The 20635-nt window shown below is 44.9% G+C and overlaps 1 protein-coding gene across 2 annotated transcripts in view; it reads left to right on the forward strand.

Moving 5' to 3' along the window:
• The window catches only part of dennd6aa (DENN/MADD domain containing 6Aa), an 85222-nt gene extending 76017 nt beyond the window's left edge, over positions 1–9205 (forward strand). For both annotated transcript variants that reach the window (XM_065004702.1, XM_065004704.1), the window contains 4 exons: positions 1901–2064; positions 3987–4089; positions 6469–6543; positions 8513–9205. In XM_065004702.1, the coding sequence (XP_064860774.1) occupies positions 1901–2064; positions 3987–4089; positions 6469–6543; positions 8513–8644 (474 nt within the window). In that variant the 3' untranslated portion in view covers positions 8645–9205. The remainder of the gene's footprint in view (positions 1–1900; positions 2065–3986; positions 4090–6468; positions 6544–8512) is intronic.
• Positions 9206–20635: the final 11430 nt, after the last annotated feature.

Genomic DNA, 20635 nt, shown 5'->3' on the forward strand with positions numbered 1-20635 from the left:
TCATTAAAACTCACATGGACTAGGATAGAATCAATGTCCTGGCGTAGTACATTCAGGAGCAGCTTAGTAATGTCATTAAAACCCACATGGACTAGGATAGAATCAATGTCCTGGCGTAGTACATTCAGGAACAGCTTAGTAATGTCATTAAAACTCACATGGACTAGGATAGAATCAATGTCCTGGTGTAGTACATTCAGGAGCAGCTTAGTAATGTCATTAAAACCCACATGGACTAGGATAGAATCAATGTCCTGGCGTAGTACATTCAGGAACAGCTTAGTAATGTCATTAAAACTCACATGGACTAGGATAGAATCAATGTCCTGGTGTAGTACATTCAGGAACAGCTTAGTAATGTAATTTACTCCAGCTTCATGATAGGACATTGTTTTTGCACCAGGAACAGTCACATTTCTTGATCACAGTTAAGACATGTTGTTATATAACTCCACTCACTACTTGTAGTTGTATAGTCTGTTAGTAACTCCACTCACTACTTGTAGTTGTATAGTCTGTTTGTAACTCCACTCACTACTTGTCGTTGTATAGTCTGTTAGTAACTCCACTCACTACTTGTAGTTGTATAGTCTGTTAGTAACTCCACTCACTACTTGTCGTTGTATAGTCTGTTAGTAACTCCACGCACTACTTGTTGTTGTATAGTCTGTTAGTAACTCCACTCACTACTTGTAGTTGTATAGTCTGTTAGTAACTCCACTCACTACTTGTAGTTGTATAGTCTGTTAGTAACTCCACTCACTACTTGTCGTTGTATAGTCTGTTAGTAACTCCACGCACTACTTGTTGTTGTATAGTCTGTTAGTAACTCCACTCACTACTTGTAGTTGTATAGTCTGTTAGTAACTCCACTCACTACTTGTAGTTGTATAGTCTGTTTGTAACTCCACTCACTACTTGTCGTTGTATAGTCTGTTAGTAACTCCACTCACTACTTGTCGTTGTATAGTCTGTTAGTAACTCCACTCACTACTTGTAGTTGTATAGTCTGTTAGTAACTCCACTCACTACTTGTAGTTGTATAGTCTGTTAGTAACTCCACTCACTACTTGTAGTTGTATAGTCTGTTAGTAACTCCACTCACTACTTGTAGTTGTATAGTCTGTTAGTCTGTTAGTAACTCCACTCACTACTTGTAGCTGTATAGTCTGTTAGTAACTCCACTCACTACTTGTAGCTGTATAGTCTGTTAGTAACTCCACTCACTACTTGTAGTTGTATAGTCTGTTAGTAACTCCACTCACTACTTGTAGTTGTATAGTCTGTTAGTAACTCCACTCACTACTTGTAGTTGTATAGTCTGTTAGTAACTCCACTCACTACTTGTAGTTGTATAATCTGTTAGTAACTCCACTCACTACTTGTAATTGTATAGTCTGTTAGTAACTCCACTCACTACTTGTAATTGTATAGTCTGTTTGTAACTCCACTCACTACTTGTAGCTGTATAGTCTGTTTGTGTTGTTGAGCTTAATGTTCCAGTCAGTAGCTAGCTAACACACTGGCTGCTAGAGCCGTCATGACGAGGCTTGAGGGAAGCCCTACATTATGACGTGTTTCTAACTAGTGGGAACGCAGGCCGTGTTGTAAAGTCATCTTTGGACCTGTACTTTTCTTGAATGTAGTTTTGTTATTGACTAAAACAAGCAGACAACCAAAAAAATAGCGCTTTGAAAAATGTGAAGTTTTTGCTGTCAGTCAATGGGATAACCTCGGTTAACCTCAGGTTGTTTTCCCCACAGGCGGGCGGGCCGCGATGTTCTATCTAAAACCGAAAATAGATCACTGTGCTTGAGAACTTAAACAGTTGTTGTGTAGAAGGGCGTTATGAAAACTACACTAACACACAAGTCTTCCATTCCCTTTCTCCATCTCACAGGAGCGCTATGTGGCCAGTCTGATGCCTCTACAGAAGAACATCTCTCCTTGGAAGAGTCCTCCACAGCTGAGACCCTTCCTCCAGGAGGACTTTATGAAGACTCTGGAGAAGGCAGGTCCTCAGCTCACCTCACCACTCAAAGGAGACTGGATGGGACTCTACAGGTATTGACATCCACATAGCCTGGTTCCACGTGTATTTCACCTTTTATTTAACCAGGCAGTCCTACTGAGAGGTCTGTGTTACAGACAAAAACACACACATAAACAACCTCAGCCATAGGAAACAACCTCAGTCATAGGAAACAACCTCAGCCATAGGAAACAACCTCAGCCATAGGAAACAACCTCAGCCATAGGAAACAACCTCAGCCATAGGAAACAACCTCAGCCATAGGAAACAACCTCAGCCACAGGAAACAACCTCAGCCACAGGAAACAACCTCAGCCATAGGAAACAACCTCAGCCATAGGAAACAACCTCAGACACAGGAAACGGACGCAGCCACAGGAAACGGACGCATCAGTAATAAGCTCCTCAATCAGTTTCCTGAATTTCCCTAGAAGCATCCAATTTTAAATCGTTTTTGAGATTATTCCTTAGAAATAAGATGCAAAAAAATAAAAGCGGATTCACCTTAACTCTGTGGAGACCGAAGGACTTTCCGGTGTTGGCTATCCCTGAGACCAGGGCAACTTGACGACGAAGGAGTTTCCGGTGTTGGCTATCCCTGAGACCAGGGCAACTTGACAAGGAAGTTTCCGGTGTTGGCTATCCCTGAGACCGGGGCAACTTGACAAGGGAGTTTCCGGTGTTGGCTATCCCTGAGACCAGGGCAACTTGACAAGGGAGTTTCTGGTGTTGGCTATCCCTGAGACCGGGGCAACTTGACAAGGGAGTTTCTGGTGTTGGCTATCCCTGAGACCGGGGCAACTTGACAAGGGAGTTTCTGGTGTTGGCTATCCCTGAGACCGGAGCAACTTGACGACGAAGGAGTTTCCAGTGTTGGCTATCCCTGAGACCGGGGCAACTTGACAAGGGAGTTTCTGGTGTTGGCTATCCCTGAGACCGGGGCAACTTGACGACGAATGAGTTTCCGGTGTTGGCTATCCCTGAGACCGGGGCAACTTGACAAGGGAGTTTCTGGTGTTGGCTATCCCTGAGACCGGGGCAACTTGACGACGAAGGAGTTTCCGGTGTTGGCTATCCCTGAGACCGGGGCAACTTTCTGGTGTTGGCTATCCCTGAGACCGCGATCGAAGGAGTTTCCGGTGTTGGCTATCCCTGAGACCGGGGCAACTTGACGACGAAGTTTCCAGTGTTGGCTATCCCTGAGACCGGGGCAACTTGACGACGAAGGAGTTTCTGGTGTTGGCTATCCCTGAGACCGGGGCAACTTGACGACGAAGGAGTTTCTGGTGTTGGCTATCCCTGAGACCGGGGCAACTTGACGACGAAGGAGTTTCCAGTGTTGGCTATCCCTGAGTCCGGGGCAACTTGACAAGGGAGTTTCCGGTGTTGGCTATCCCTGAGACCGGGGTGACTTGTACAGAACATCTAACAGTTATTAATGATGTTAGGTACAGGGGGAGTTCACTTTTCTTATAAAATCACTTTCCTTATAAACGAAACGAGAGAGTAGTGCATTGATCTTGAGAGGGCCAGCCTACTTTCTGGTGTAGGTTCAGTACACATCATTGCATTCTATCACCCGTAATGAAGCGTAGTGTGAAAAACTGTGTCCAATGACTACAATACAGTGGCAGCTGCATTCATGTAGACTGCATTGCCACAGTCCAAAGCTGAGATGACTTAATGATTCGTTTTCTGCTCCTATAAGAGAAGCCCAATATTTTGTGTGTGTGTGTGTGTTCTTAATCTTAACTCAACATGCTTTTTTTTTTTTGAGAGAGCTTTATTTATTTTTGGTCTGTTTACCAGGAAACACAAGTCTGTTATGATGTAGTATAATGACAGTCTGTGTATTTCCTGTTTTGCAGACTTTGTGATTGTGACATGGTCTATGCATCCTAAAAGCTTGTTGGTGTGTTTTTGTTTCATCTTGGTGTGTCTATTTCCTATCCAGACAGTTCCTGAGGTGTCCAAACTTTGACGGCTGGTTCAGGAATCGCAGGAGAGAGATGATGAAGAAACTAGAGGCCCTTCACCTAGAAGCTGTCTGTGAGGAGGTGAGTAATGATGAAACTAGAGGCCCTTCACCTAGAGGCTGTCTGTGAGGAGGTGAGTAATGATGAAACTAGAGGCCCTTCACCTAGAAGCTGTCTGTGAGGCAGTGTATTTATTATGGATCCCCATTAATTCCTGCCAAGGCTGCAGCTACTCTTCCTGGGGTTTATTATGGATCCCCATTAGTTCCTGCCAAGGCAGCAGCTACTCTTCCTTGGGTTTATTATGGATCCTCATTAGTTCCTGCCAAGGCAGCAGCTACTCTTCCTGGGGTTTATTATGGATCCCCATTAGTTCCTGCCAAGGCAGCAGCTACTCTTCCTGGGGTTTATTATGGATCCTCATTAGTTCCTGCCAAGGCAGCAGCTACTCTTCCTGGGGTTTATTATGGATCCTCATTAGTTCCTGCCAAGGCAGCAGCTACTCTTCCTGGGGTTTATTATGGATCCTCATTAGTTCCTGCCAAGGCAGCAGCTACTCTTCCTGGGGTTTATTATGGATCCTCATTAGTTCCTGCCAAGGCAGCAGCTACTCTTCCTGGGGTTTATTATGGATCCTCATTAGTTCCTGCCAAGGCAGCAGCTACTCTTCCTGGGGTTTATTATGGATCCTCATTAGTTCCTGCCAAGGCAGCAGCTACTCTTCCTGGGGTTTATTATGGATCCCCATTAGTTCCTGCCAAGGCAGCAGCTACTCTTCCTGGGGTTTATTATGGATCCTCATTAGTTCCTGCCAAGGCAGCAGCTACTCTTCCTGGGGTTTATTATGGATCCCTATTAGTTCGTGCCAAGGCAACAGCTACTCTTCCTGGGGTTTATTATGGATCTTCATTAGTTCCTGCCAAGGCAGCAGCTACTCTTCCTGGGGTTTATTATGGATCCCCATTAGTTCCTGCCAAGGCAGCAGCTACTCTTCCTGGGGTCCGGCTAAATTAAGGCAGTTAGACATTTTAAAAACATTTACAACACGTTCATAACAGATTTCACAACATATATTGTGTGTGCCCTCAGGCCTCTACTACCACACATCTACAACACAATTCATGTGTGTCGTGGGTGTGTCTGTGCCTGTGTTTGTGTTGCTTCACAGTCCCTGCTTTTCTATAGGTTGTATTTATCTGTTTTTTTAATCTAATTTTACTGCTAATATGAGTTACCTGATGTGGAATAGAGTTCCATGTAGTCATGGCTCTATGTAGTACTGTGTGTCTACCCTGAAACTAACTGCAACTCTTTGTTGCTGTCATTTCAGTCGCTGTAGTAGCTGACGTGTAAAGTGTTGAGTCATCAGCATACACGGATACACTGGCTTTACTCAAAGCCAGTGGCATGTCATTAGTAAAGATTTAAACAAGTAAGGGGCCTAGACAGCTGCCCTGGGGAATTCCTGATTCTACCTGGATTTTGTTGGAGAGGCTTCCATGTTCTGTTAGACAGGTAACCCTTTATCCACAATATAGCAGGGGGTGTAAAAGCCATAACACATTTTTCCTGCAACAGACTATGATCGATAATGTCAAAAGCCACACCGAAATCTAACAAGACAACCCCCACTATCATTTTATCATCAATTTCTCTCAGCCAATCATCAGTCATTTGTGTAAGTGCTGTGCTTGTTGAATTTTCTTCCCTTTAAGTGTGCTGAAAGTCTGTCAATTTCTTTACTGTAAAATAGCATTGCTTCTGGTCAAACATTATTTTTTCCCCCAAAGGTTTACTAAGGGTTGGTAACAGCCTGATTGGTCAGCTATTTGAGCCAGTAAAGGGGGCTTTACTATTCTTAGGTAGCGGAATGACTACCTTCCCTCCAGGCCTGAGGGGACACACTCTCTGGTAGGATGAAATTGACAATATGGCAAATAGTAGTGGCAATATTATCCTCAGTAATTTTCCATCCAAGTTGTCAGACCCCGGTGGTTTGTCATTGTTGATGGACGACGTCAATGTTTTCACCTCTTCCACACGGATTTTACGGAATTCAAAATTGCGATTCTTGTCTTTCATAATTTGGTCAGATGTACTTGGATGTGTAGTGTCAGCGTTTATTGCGGTCATGTCATGCCAAGTTTGCTAATCTTGCCAATAAAAACATCATTAAAGTAGTTGGCAATATCAGTGGGTTTTGTGATGAATGAGCCATCTGATTCAATGAGGGATGGAGCTGATTTAGCCTTTCTGTCCAAAATCTATTTTATTTTACTCCAAAGATTTTTACTACAATTCTTTATATTTTTTATCTTTGTTTCATAGTATAGTTTCTTCTTCTTTTTATTCAGTTTAGTCACATGATTGATCAATTTTGCAGTACGTTTGCCAATCCGTTGTTCAGCCAGATAATGCTCGAAGCCTATTCACCTCTCTCTATTTCTATTCTTCATGTAGGATCTGCAGGTGCGTGTCCAGCAACACACTGAGGTGGAGACTGTGGACCTCGTTCTCAAACTCAAAGACAAACTGGTCAGTATGAGGTTGTTTCATTGTGACAGATTGACGCGGCGTTCTCCAGAATGACGCGGCGTTCTCCAGATTGACGCGGCGTTCTCCAGAATGACGCGGCGTTCTCCAGATTGACGCGGCGTTCTCCAGAATGACGCGGCGTTCTCCAGAATGACGCGGCGTTCTCCAGAATGACGCGGCGTTCTCCAGAATGACGCGGCGTTCTCCAGAATGACGCTGCGTTCTCCAGATTGACGCGGCGTTCTCCAGAATGACGCTGCGTTCTCCAGATTGACGCGCGTTCTCCAGATTGACGCGTTCTCAGATTGACGGCGTTCTCCAGAATGACGCGGCGTTCTCCAGATTGACGCGGCGTTCTCCAGATTGACGCGGCGTTCTCCAGATTGACGCGGCGTTCTCCAGATTGACGCGGCGTTCTCCAGATTGACGCGGCGTTCTCCAGATTGACGCGGCGTTCTCCAGAATGACGCGGCGTTCTCCAGAATGACGCGGCGTTCTCCAGAATGACGCGGCGTTCTGCTCATTAGTGATAGAACACATAACAGTAGGGTTCCTGTACACTACATGGCCAAAAGTATGTGGACAACTTCTCGTCAAACATCTCATTCCGTAATCATGGGTATTAATATGGAGTTGTTCCCCCCTTTGCTGCTATAACAGCCTCCACTCTTCTGGGAAGGCTTTCCACTAGATGATGGAACATTGCTGCTATAACAGCCTCCACTCTTCTGGGAAGGCTTTCCACTAGATGTTGGAACATTGCTGCTATAACAGCCTCCACTCTTCTGGGAAGGCTTTCCACTAGATGTTGGGACATTGCTGCGGGACTTGCTTCCATTCAGCCACAAGAGCATTAACGAAGTCGGACACTGATGTTGGGTGATTAGGCCTGGCTCGCAGTCGGGGTTCTAATTCATCACAAAGGTGTTCAATGGAGTTGAGGTCAGGGATCTGTGCAGGCCAGTCAAGTTCTTCCACAACGATCTCGACAACCCATTTCTGTATGGACCTCACTTTGTGCACGGGGGCATTGTCATGCTGAAACAGGAAAGGGCCTTCCCCAAACTGTTGCCACAAAGTCGGAAGTACAGAATAGTCTGGAATGTCATTGTATGCTGTAGCGTTAACATTTCGCTTCACTGGAACTAAGGGGCCCGAAACCACGAAAAACAGACCCAGACCAGTATTCCACCTCCACCACAAACTTTACAGTTGTCACTATGCATTGGGGCAGGTAGCGTTCTGGCATCCACCAAACCCAGATTTGTCCGTCAGACTGGATGGGAAGCGTGATTCATCAGTCCAGAGAACTTTCCACTCCGCCAGAGTCCAATGGCGGCTAGCTTTACACCACTCCAGCCGACGCTTAGCATTGCGCATGGTGATCTGAGGCTTGTGTGCGGCTGTTCGGCCATGGAAACCCATTTCATGAAGGTCCCGACGAACAGTTCTTGTGCTGCTGTTGCTTCCAGAGGCCGTTTGGAACTCGGTAGTGAGTGTTGCTCCTGAGGACAGACTCCAGCACTCGGCGGTCCAGTTCTGTGAGCTTGTGTGGCCTGCCACTTTGTTGCTGAGCCGTTGTTGCTCATAGACGTTTCCACTTCACAATAACAGCACTTACAGTTGACCGGGAAGCTCTAGCAGGGCAGAAATTTAACAAACTGAATTGATGGAAAGGTGGCATCCTATGATGGTGAAACGTTGAAAGTCACTGAGCTCTTCAGTAAGGCCATTCTACTGCCAATGTTTGTCTATGGAGGTTACATGGCTGTGTGCTCGATTTTATACACCTGTCAGCTGAAATAGCCGAATCCACTAATTTGAAGGGGTGCCCACATACTTTTCAGGCCACTTGTATGTTCATTGTACGCTAAATGAACTTGATTCATGTTAGTTAACACAAAATATTTTAAATAACTTGAAAGTGCTTTGTTGTGTGTTGCTGACCTGTTCTTCCTGTATGTTCTAGACTCAGGCAGAGAGAGAGCAGCTTCCTCTGAGGCCGGGGACGTTGACTAAACTACAAGCCCACATCGACTCTGTCATCCTGTCTTTACCTGATGATCTACAGGGAATCCTGCACAAGCCCTCCACACCCTGACCTCTGACCTCTGACCACTAATCATTGACCTATAACCCCTGGGGGGAGGAGGAAGGGAGGCCCAAGGAAGGACCGCTCCAGTCTCATCATTGAACTGTGGATTTTTAAGACTTTTTATTTTGTATTTTTTTTTTTTAAAGTGCACTTCACCCTTTTAATACCTGTGTGACTGAGCCACCTCCAACCTCTCTCCACCTTCATGTGCAATGCTGGCATTGCCCCCCCCCCCCCCCCCCAAAAAAAAAATCCACTGATGATTATTGATTATGCAACCAGTCAGAAAATAAGAAGACAAGCCAATTAGTGGTTTATTCCTCAGAGATATAATGTCTGTGCTGTAGTGAATCATGTCTCTGTGACACAAGTCCATAAAGGTTGACAGGGTTTCTGAAACAGTTTCTGAAACAGTATAATCTGTGTCCGGAAAACCAAACCTTTAGTCTATAGACTTTTTTTTTTTTAAAAACAGCCTTGTTTGGATTCTATGCTGCGCTGGTAACTTAACACTGCAGTTACAATAAACTATAGACGGATTGTAATATACCGTTTAATTGTCAACAATACTCGTACGTTATGAAAGGTTACTGTGCTGCTGTGTAACTGTTGAAGACATGGCGACATGAAGAGCTGTATTGTATAGCGTCACTATACACTTATTGGACAAAACATTAGGAACACCTTCCTGATGTTGTGTTGCATCCCCTTTTGCCCTCAGAACAGCCTTAATTCGTCGGGGCGTGGACTCTACAAGGTATTGAAAACGTTCCCGCAGGGATGCTGGCCCATGTTGACTCCAATACTTCCCACAGTTGTGTCAAGTTGGCTGAATGTCCTTTGGGTGGTGGACCATTCTTGATTCACGTGTGGAAAAACCCAGCAGCGTTGCAGTTCTTGACACCAACCAAAGGCACTTAAATCTGTCTTGTCCATTCACCTTCTGAATGACACACATACACAATCCATGTCTCAAGGCTTAACAATCCTTCTTTAACCAGGTCTCCTCCCCTTTAACCAGGTCTCCTCCCCTTTAACCAGGTCTCCTCCCCTTTAACCAGGTCTCCTCCCCTTTAACCAGGTCTCCTCCCCTTTAACCAGGTCTCCTTCCCTTCATCTACATGGATTTAACAAGTGACATCAATAAGGGATCATATCTTTCACCTGGTCAAGTCTGTCATGGAAATGTTTTGTCCACTCAGTGTATAGTGGTTGAGGAGGAGACATCGGGGTGGTCTTCATGAGGCACAAAACAGATCGAAACAAGAAGGAACCTAAAGCTAGTGCAATAACAAATGGTTTCCGTTTCAAAACGTTTTGTTACGTTGTGCCTTAATGAATAGCACCCTTGTTGGTGGTTGATCTGTGTGTGTGGGAATAGAATAGCAGAGTGCTGTTGCTATTTTAGACCAATAGGATCGAACTTGTATATCATTTGTACTCATTATTAGAAGAACGTAAGGAAAAAGACCTTCACTAAAACCCTCGTCCCTATATTGCAGTACTATTTCTGCTCCAAATGTGTATTCTGCATAGGGAATAGGGTGCCATTTGGGATGCATTCATTCTACATGTTAAAAATGGGTAACCGGGTAACTGACGAAAACTAACTTGCTGACACATTGCCTTGTCATATTGATTTGGACCTGATTTTTGTGAGGTTTTACCACATTATTCATCTGTGTAGGCCCACTACATTATTCATCTGTGTAGGCCCACTACATTATTCATCTGTGTAGGCCCACCACAACCCCCTGTACCACATTATTCATCTGTGTAGGCCCACCACAACCCCCTGTACTACATTATTCATCTGTGTAGGCCCACTACATTATTCATCTGTGTAGGCCCACTACATTATTCATCTGTGTAGGCCCACCACAACCCCTTGTACCACATTATTCATCTGTGTAGGCCCACTACATTATTCATCTGTGTAGGCCCACCACAACCCCTTGTACCACATTATTCATCTGTGTAGGCCCACCACAACCCCTTGTACCACATTATTCATCTGTGTAGGCCCACTACATTATTCATCTGTGTAGGCCCACCACAACCCCCTGTACTACATTATTCATCTGTGTAGGCCCACCACAACCCCTTGTACCACATTATTCATCTGTGTAGGCCCACTACATTATTCATCTGTGTAGGCCCACCACAACCCCTTGTACCACATTATTCATCTGTGTAGGCCCACTACATTATTCATCTGTGTAGGCCCACCACAACCCCTTGTACCACATTATTCATCTGTGTAGGCCCACTACATTATTCATCTGTGTAGGCCCACCACAACCCCTGTACTACATTATTCATATGTGTGTAGGCCCACCACAACCCATCTGTGTAGGCCCACATTATTCATCTGTGTAGGCCCACCACAACCCCTGTACTACATTATTCATCTGTGTACCACATTATTCATCTGTGTAGGCCCACTACATTATTCATCTGTGTAGGCCCACCACAACCCCCTGTACTACATTATTCATCTGTGTAGGCCCACCACATTATTCATCTGTGTAGGCCCACTACATTATTCATCTGTGTAGGCCCACCACAACCCCTTGTACCACATTATTCATCTGTGTAGGCCTTCACAACCCATATGAACAGTCCTTGTACACCAGGGCTTTCTAGCGGCTAGCTAAACCAGAGTTGGGGTTTCCTACCGGTCCACTGCCACTGTCTGGATTTCATTTGGCACCCCTACCACTGTCTCTGTCCTCAGTGTCATTGATTTGGTTCACACCAACTGTATTGTCCGAAACACATTTTGCTGATCATAATGGATGTTGATAGCTAAACAGACCTGTACCCAGGCTATCATTCCACTCCTTGTCTTTGGCATATGACATGGAGGAGTGGAATGTTGGCTAAACAGATTGGTCCCCAGGCTAGGATGTTGATAGGGTCTGGAAGGCTAAACAGACTGGTCCCCAGGCTAGGATGTTGATAGGGTCTGGAAGGCTAAACAGACTGGTCCCCAGGCTAGGATGTTGATAGGGTCTGGAAGGCTAAACAGACTGGTCCCCAGGCTAGGATGTTGATAGGGTCTGGAAGGCTAAACAGACTGGTCCCGGGCTAGGATGTTGATAGGGTCTGGAAGGCTAAACAGACTGGTCCCCGGGCTAGGATGTTGATAGGGTCTGGAATGTTGCTAAAGGCAGACTGGTCCCCAGGCTAGGATGTTGATAGGGTCTGGAAGGCTAAACAGACTGGTCCCCGGGCTAGGATGTTGATAGGGTCTGGAAGGCTAAACAGACTGGTCCCCAGGCTAGGATGTTGATAGGGTCTGGAAGGCTAAACAGACTGGTCCCCGGGCTAGGATGTTGATAGGGTCTGGAAGGCTAAACAGACTGGTCCCCAGGCTAGGATGTTGATAGGGTCTGGAAGGCTAAACAGACTGGTCCCCGGGCTAGGATGTTGATAGGGTCTGGAAGGCTAAACAGACTGGTCCCCGGGCTAGGATGTTGATAGGGTCTGGAAGGCTAAACAGACTGGTCCCCAGGCTAGCTGGAAGGATGTTGATAGGGTCTGGAAGGCTAAACAGACTGGTCCCGGGCTAGGATGTTGATAGGGTCTGGAAGGCTAAACAGACTGGTCCCCGGGCTAGGATGTTGATAGGGTCTGGAAGGCTAAACAGACTGGTCCCCGGGCTAGGATGTTGATAGGGTCTGGAAGGCTAAACAGACTGGTCCCCGGGCTAGGATGTTGATAGGGTCTGGAAGGCTAAACAGACTGGTCCCCAGGCTAGGATGTTGATAGGGTCTGGAAGGCTAAACAGACTGGTCCCCAGGCTAGGATGTTGATAGGGTCTGGAAGGCTAAACAGACTGGTCCCCAGGCTAGGATGTTGATAGGGTCTGGAAGGCTAAACAGACTGGTCCCCAGGCTAGGATGTTGATAGGGTCTGGAAGGCTAAACAGACTGGTCCCCAGGCTAGGATGTTGATAGGGTCTGGAAGGCTAAACAGACTGGTCCCCAGGCTAGGATGTTGATAGGGTCTGGAAGGCTAAACAGACTGGTCCCCAGGCTAGGATGTTGATAGGGTCTGGAAGGCTAAACAGACTGGTCCCCAGGCAGGGGGGGTTTATAGGGTCTGGAAGGCTAAACAGACTGGTCCCCATGCAGGGGGGGTTTATAGGGTCTGGAAGGCTAAACAGACTGGTCCCCAGGCTAGGATGTTGATAGGGTCTGGAAGGCTAAACAGACTGGTCCCCAGGCTAGGATGTTGATAGGGTCTGGAAGGCTAAACAGACTGGTCCCCAGGCTAGGATGTTGATAGGGTCTGGAAGGCTAAACAGACTGGTCCCCAGGCTAGGATGTTGATAGGGTCTGGAAGGCTAAACAGACTGGTCCCCAGGCTAGGATGTTGATAAGGTCTGGAAGGCTAAACAGACTGGTCCCCAGGCTAGGATGTTGATAGGGTCTGGAAGGCTAAACCGTAACTGTTTGTATTCATGCTGTTTTTATGCTTTGAGTAGAAGTTTTGTTTGGAGTGCATTCCGTGTATGGTGTTGCTCAACCATCATATGTTAAGTGTAGAGATCATTCTTCCTCTGAACTGTTAAACATATCTACATGTATGCTGAACAACATTACTGCTGAGGAGGTTTTTCCTAACACAGATTTTGCTGTCAGACTTTGGACTACCTATGAGGTTTTTACGTCTTACATTTTGAAAACCGATATTTGATTTGTTGAGTATTTTGATGTTACAGAATACATTATTTTTCTTGATCAGCTTTTATCATAGGGTGTGCCTTAAGGGATGAGGGTTAGGAAAAACAGAACCAAAGATGGACTGTTTTTAGGTTAAATATCGAACTGTGACTTCTGATATCTACAGTAGTGGCTCACTCACTCAGTAACCTGTCATATTCTGATCTGCTTCAAACACCATCATTCTGTTGGAACCCATCAGAATTCCATTGGAACTGTTGGAACTCATCAGAATTCCATTGGAACTGTTGGAACCCATCAGAATTCCATTGGAACTGTTGGAACTCATCAGAATTCCATTGGAACTGTTGGAACCCATCAGAATTCCATTGGAACTGTTGGAACCCATCAGAATTCCATTGGAACTGTTGGAACCCATCAGAATTCCATTGGAACTCTTGGAACCCATCAGAATTCCGTTGGAACTGTCTGTCCTCTGAGGGAATATTTCAGTTAAATTAATATTGGTTGGTACACACACCTGTGATGGGTTTCTATATTTTGAAAATACTTATTTTAACAAGATAATTTTGTATAAAGGGCTATTCTCATATTCCATTTATCTAAAAAGTGAAGTTTTGTACATATTGTTGAAATACCCAGCCATCACCATTGATGATGATATTCATTATATTACAACTATTATTTTACTAAATATAGATATTACTGACATGGAATACTATTCATTTGTAATATCTTGCAATGGGCTGGTTAGATGTTAAAGAACTAGAATAAGGATGATAACATCATGTACTGCATCATATTGCTTTGGGGAACTCAGTATTTTTACATTTGCAATGTTTGATCGTTTTTTTGTATTGAAGCCTTAATACAATAACTACTGAGGAACCACTAATGATGCCTTTTTAATAGAAGTACTGAGGAACCACTATTGATGCCTTTTTAATAGAAGTACTGAGGAACCACTAATGCTAACAGACAATGGCTGTCAGTGAGCGCAAGTATTTTAATGTGAATAAACGGATCTCACTAATAAATGGTCCTGTATTTTCTTTTTTTATCCCAGTTTGTTTTGTTAATAGGGAGCATTGTAAAATACAGTATAAACACACACACACTTATCTTCACACAGCATGTAGAGTACCAGTGTAGGAAATAGAATCTGATTGGTCCACGAGGCTGCGATCTCCCTCTATAAGAGCGTTTTATAACATCGTCTTTCACGACTCCCAACAGCGTTGAAAGTGAGGTGGAGGAAATGGATCGAGAGATATCGCTGCAGTCACTAGCGCCTTGTACCAGCGGGTGGCGCCTGACAGTTTGACACCTATCTACTAAGTAGCCTTGGCTTGTGTGAGGCGGAATGGCTCATGGAAGCCGCTCTCCTGTTTGTGTGTAGCGTGAGGCAGCACGATGTACAGGTACACCCCCAGGACAGGATGCTCGTCTATCGCAGGGCCTTACCCCCAGGACAGGATGCTCGTCTATCGCAGGGCCTTACCCCCAGGACAGGATGCTCGTCTATCGCAGGGCCTTACCCCCAGGACAGGATGCTCGTCTATCGCAGGGCCTTACCCCCAGGACAGGATGCTCGTCTATCGCAGGGCCTTACCCCCAGGACAGGATGCTCGTCTATCGCAGGGCCTTACCCCCAGGACAGGATGCTCGTCTATCGCAGGGCCTTACCCTCCAGTCTATCTCAATGTCGAGTGCCAAGCTGAGACACATTGGTCCTGTTTTTACATTCTTCTGTATGGGGATGGAACTCCCAACCTGCCAATCAAAAGGTGGACACTCTCTAAGCACAAGGCCACTGAGAAGATATAAGCAGCACAGTGTTTCCCATAGAGGATTTTAGAAACACTTAAAATAAGGGCTGTGTTTTGTGTAGACTTTTATCATGGCTTTAAAATCTTCTGATTGGCTAATTGACATAGTTTGAGTCAATTGGAGGTGTACCTGTGGATGTATTTCAAGGCCTACCTTCAAACTCAGTGCCTCTTTGCTTGATATCATGGGAAAATCTAAAGAAATCAGCCAAGACCTCAGAATATGGATGCCAAGAGTGTACAAAGCTGTCATCAAGGCAAAGGGTGACTACTTTGAAGAATCTCAAATATGAAATATATTTGTTTAACAATTCTTTTAGTACATGATTCCATATGTGTTATTTAAAAGTTTGTCTTCCCCATTATTCTACATAATGTAGAAAATAGTCCAAATATGGAAAAACCCTTGAACCCTTTGGCCAGTTCTATTGCTTCTTTAATCAGAACAGTTAACAGCTGTTTTCTAACTAATAAAATGATAAACATAATATTGCAAGGAGTGATGGGTTTTCTAATGATCAATTATTGCACAGGAGTTTTAAAATGATAAACTTGGATTAGCTGATAATGGGCCTCTGCAACGTAGATATTCCATTGGAACACAGGAGTGATGGTTGCTGATAATGGGCCTCTGTACGCCTATGTAGATATTCCATTGGAACACAGGAGTGATGGTTGCTGATAATGGGCCTCTGTACGCCTATGTAGATATTCCATTGGAACACAGGAGTGATGGTTGCTGATAATGGGCCTCTGTACTCCTATGTAGATATTCCATTGGAACACAGGACTGATGGTTGCTGATAATGGGCCTCTGTACGCCTATGTAGATATTCCATTGGAACACAGGACTGATGGTTGCTGATAATGGGCCTCTGTACGCCTATGTAGATATTCCATTGGAACACAGGAGTGATGGTTGCTGATAATGGGTCTCTGTACTCCTATGTAGATATTCCATTGGAACACAGGAGTGATGGTTGCTGATAATGGGCCTCTGTACTCCTATGTAGATATTCCATTGGAACACAGGACTGATGGTTGCTGATAATGGGCCTCTGTACGCCTATGTAGATATTCCATTGGAACACAGGACTGATGGTTGCTGATAATGGGCCTCTGTACGCCTATGTAGATATTCCCTAAAAAACCTGCCATTTCCAGCTACAACAGTCATTTACAACATTAACAATATCTACTGTATTTCTGATCAATTTGATGTTATTTTAATGGACAAAAAATGTGCTTTTCTTTCAAAAACAAGAATTTCTAAGTGACCCCAAACCTTTGAACCGTAGTGAATAAAAGAGGCGTCCTCACTGTCAACTGCGTTTTATTTTCAGCAAACTTAACATGTGTAAATATTTGTATGAACATAACAAGATTCAACAACTGAGACATAAACTGAACAAGTTCCACAGACATGTGACTAACAGGAATGGAATAATGTGTCCCTGAACAAAGGGGGGGTCAAAATCAAGAGTAACAGTCCGTATCTGGTGTGGCCACCAGCTGCATTAATTACTGCAGTGCATCTCCTCCTCATGGACTGCACCAGATTTGCCAATTCTTGCTGTGAGATGTTACCCCACTCTTCCACCAAGGCATCTGCAAGTTCCTGGACATTTCTGGGGGGAATGGCCCTAGGCCTCACCCTCCGATCCAACAGGTCCCAGACATGCTCAATGGGATTGAGATCCGGGCTCTTCGTTGGCCATGGCAGAACACTGACATTCCTGATTTACAGGAAATCATGCACAGAACGAGCTGTATGGCTGGTGGCATTGTCATGCTGGAGTGTCATGTCAGGATGAGCCTGCAGGAAGGGTACCACATGAGGGAGGAGGATGTCTTCCCTGTAACGCACAGCGTTGAGATTGCCTGCAATGACAACAAGCTCAGTCCGATGATGTTGTGACACACCGCCCCAGACCATGACGTACCCTCCACCTCAAAATCGATCCCGCTCCAGAGTACAGGCCTCCGACCATCACCCCTGGTGGGACAAAACCGCGACTCGTCATAGAAGAGCACTTTTTGCCAGTCCTGTCTGGTCCAGCGACGGTGGGTTTGTGCCCATAGGCGACGTTGTGGCCAGTAATGTCTGGTGAGGACCTGCCTTACAACAGGCCTACAAGCCTCTCTCAGCCTATTGCGGACAGTCTGAGCACTGATGGAGGGATTGTGTGTTCCTGGTGTAACTCGGGCAGTTGTTGTTGCCATCCTGTACCTGTCCCACAGTAAGTCGCTCTGGATAAGAGCGTCTGCTAAATGACTTAAATGTAAATGTAAATGTGTGATGTTCGGATGTACCGATCCTGTGCAGGTGTTGTTACACGTGGTCTGCCACTGCGAGGACAATCAGCTGTCCGTTCTGTCTCCCTGTAGCGCTGTCTTAGGCATATCACAGTACGGACATTGCAATTTATTGCCCTGGCCACATCTGCAGTCCTCATGCCTCCTTGCAGAATGCCTAAGGCACGTTCACACAGAGGAGCAGGGACCCTGGGCATCTTTCTTTTGGTGTTTTTCAGAGTCAGTAGAAAGGCCTCTTTAGTGTCCTAAGTTTTCATAACTGTGACGTTAATTGCCTACCGTCTGTAAGCTGTTAGTGTCTTAACGACCGTTCCACAGGTGCATGTTCATTAATTGTTTATGGTTCATTGACCAAGCAGGGAAACAGTGTTTTTAACCCTTTACATTGAAGATCTGTGAAGTTATTTGGATTTTTACAAATTATCTTTGAAAGACAAGGTCCCGAAAAACGAACGTTTATTTTTTTGAGTTTATATTTACACACACACACACCTAGTCCTAACCCCAGGAACATAGAGATGCAGTATATAACCCTAACAGCCGTAACTATGGGACCAATATTCAATTCATTAGATATACACTGAAATTCCTATTTTCCTCCTTTCAAAGCTCGTCTGTGTTCCAACTAAAGATCTGTGTGATTTGCATCTGTAAGACCTATTGGACCGAAACGGTCATGTGACGTGGTCATCCAGGGCCTTTGTGGTGGACAGCAGCGATCCTTGAGAGGATAAAAAGGATGCGACAGAATATGGTGCATCATCTGTCCTTAGCTACTGTACACACACACACACACAGCCTTGTGTTTTATAGCAGATGGATCTGGGAAACTCACTCCACGGCCGAGAAGGGTTTCCACCTACGCTGCCGAATAGCTAGCTTTAAAGTGCCGTTACTCTAAGACTCTTCAGGAGGGCGGTCATGTTGCGAGGTGGAGTGCAGGGTCAGAATCAGGTCTGATAGACTAGCTGTAGGATTTAAGAGAGGAGACTGGACCGGATGAGGCTGAGTGTGGTAGATGAAGGATTTAAAGAGAGGAGACTGGACCGGATGAGGCTGAGTGTGGTAGATGAAGGATTTAAAGAGAGGAGACTGGACCGGATGAGGCTGAGTGTGGTAGATGAAGGATTTAAAGAGAGGAGACTGGACCGGATGGAGCTGAGTGTGGTAGATGAAGGATTTAAGTAGATATCATCGCCAGGCCATGGTAATTAGGCTGCTGTGGTGATAACAATCCACCCCAGGAGATCCTTGGAAGAACCTAAGAGATGCACCACTTGATAATGCTAGTAACACGACATGCACTGCAGAACAAAGATGAATGTTAGTTTTGTCTGATTTAAGAAGGGTTGCAATGGGGATTAAGGAGAGTTAGGACAGGTGTAGAGGCTGGTTAGCAATGAGTTGCAGCTGAGCAGCTTTCAAGGCAACTAGTTTAAGTGTTGCAAACAGGTGTGGAGGCCGATTGGCCATTTGTAGCAGCTGGTGCTTGTTGAGTTGCTAGGGACCTGCGTTCAAGGCAACTAGTTAGTGTTACATTTAAGTCTGGTCCTCTCTCCTGAATTTTTGTGAATTGTTCACACCATTTTCTCAAACGTTATATAGCAGTGTCAAACTCATTCCACAGAGGGCTGAGTGTCTGCGGGGTTTGTTTTTCTTTCTTTCATGACCTAGACAACCAGGTGAGGGGAGTTCATTACTAATTAGTGACTTTAATTAATCAATCATGTACAAAAGAGGAGTGAAAACCCACATACACTCGGCCCCCTGTGGAATGAGTTTGACACGTGTTATAGAGACAGCTGCCGTTTTAAAAGCATTTTCCCAGACGTTCGTAGAGATTCACTGTAAACACTGCGCATGTCGGCTCAGATTCAAATTACCTTCAAAAGTAGTGTTCTGCTTTTAAACACGCCTTGGATTGAATCCCGGCCTAAATTTGGTAAAGAATGTACTTAGTCTGTTAATCTCTTTCTTCGCTCCCATCTCCAATGGTTTGTCCAGGCCTCTTGGTCCGCTCTGATATAGGAGAGGAGGAAGGACTGTCTCTCTGACCAGCTCTTCAATAGAGGAGGAAGGACTGTCTCTCTGACCAGCTCTTCAATAGAGGAGGAAGGACTGTCTCTCTGACCAGCTCTTCAATAGAGGAGGAAGGACTGTCTTTCTGACCAGCTCTTCAATAGAGGAGGAATGACTGTCTCTCTGACCAGCTCTTCAATAGAGGAGGAAGGACTGTCTCTCTGACCAGCTCTTCAATAGAGGAGGAAGGACTGTCTCTCTGACCAGATCTTCAAGAGAGGAGGAAGGACTGTCTCTCTGACCAGCTCTTCAAGAGAGGAGGAAGGACTGTCTCTCTGACCAGCTCTTCAAGAGAGGAGGAAGGACTGTCTCTCTGACCAGCTCTTCAAGAGAGGAGGAAGGACTGTCTCTCTGACCAGCTCTTTAATAGACTAGGAAGGACTGTCTCTCTGACCAGCTCTTCAATAGAAGAGGAAGGACTGTCTCTCTGACCAGCTCTTCAAGAGAGGAGGAAGGACTATCTCTCTGATTAGCTCTTCAAGAGAGGAGGAAGGACTGTCTCTCGGACCAGCTCTTCAAGAAATACTGTAACTAGTTGAGCTTCCTGCTTATGGATGAAAAGAAGGCTAGGTTTACTCTGATGCACCATTGAGCAACTTCCTTTGGAAAAAATGAAGTTTTCTAAACTTGGTCTACTATATATTAGTCTACTGTTTTCTTAACTTGGTCTACTATATATTAGTCCACTGTTTTTTCTTAACTTGGTCTACTATATAGTAGTCTGTTTTCTTAACTTGGTCTACTATATATTACTGTACTGTTTTCTTAACTTGGTCTACTATATATTACTGTACTGTTTTCTTAACTTGGTCTACTAGATATTAGTCTGTTTTCTTAACTTGGTCTACTATATAGTAGTCTGTTTTCTTAACTTGGTCTACTAGATATTAGTCTGTTTTCTTAACTTGGTCTACTATATAGTAGTCTGTTTTCTTAACTTGGTCTACTATATAGTAGTCTGTTTTCTTAACTTGGTCTACTAGATATTAGTCTGTTTTCTTACATTTACATTTACATTTAAGTCATTTAGCAGACGCTCTTATCCAGAGCGACTTACAAATTGGTGCTTTCACCTTATGACA

Source organism: Oncorhynchus nerka, linkage group LG2 (assembly GCF_034236695.1).
Source record: "Oncorhynchus nerka isolate Pitt River linkage group LG2, Oner_Uvic_2.0, whole genome shotgun sequence".
NCBI lineage: Eukaryota > Metazoa > Chordata > Actinopteri > Salmoniformes > Salmonidae > Oncorhynchus > Oncorhynchus nerka.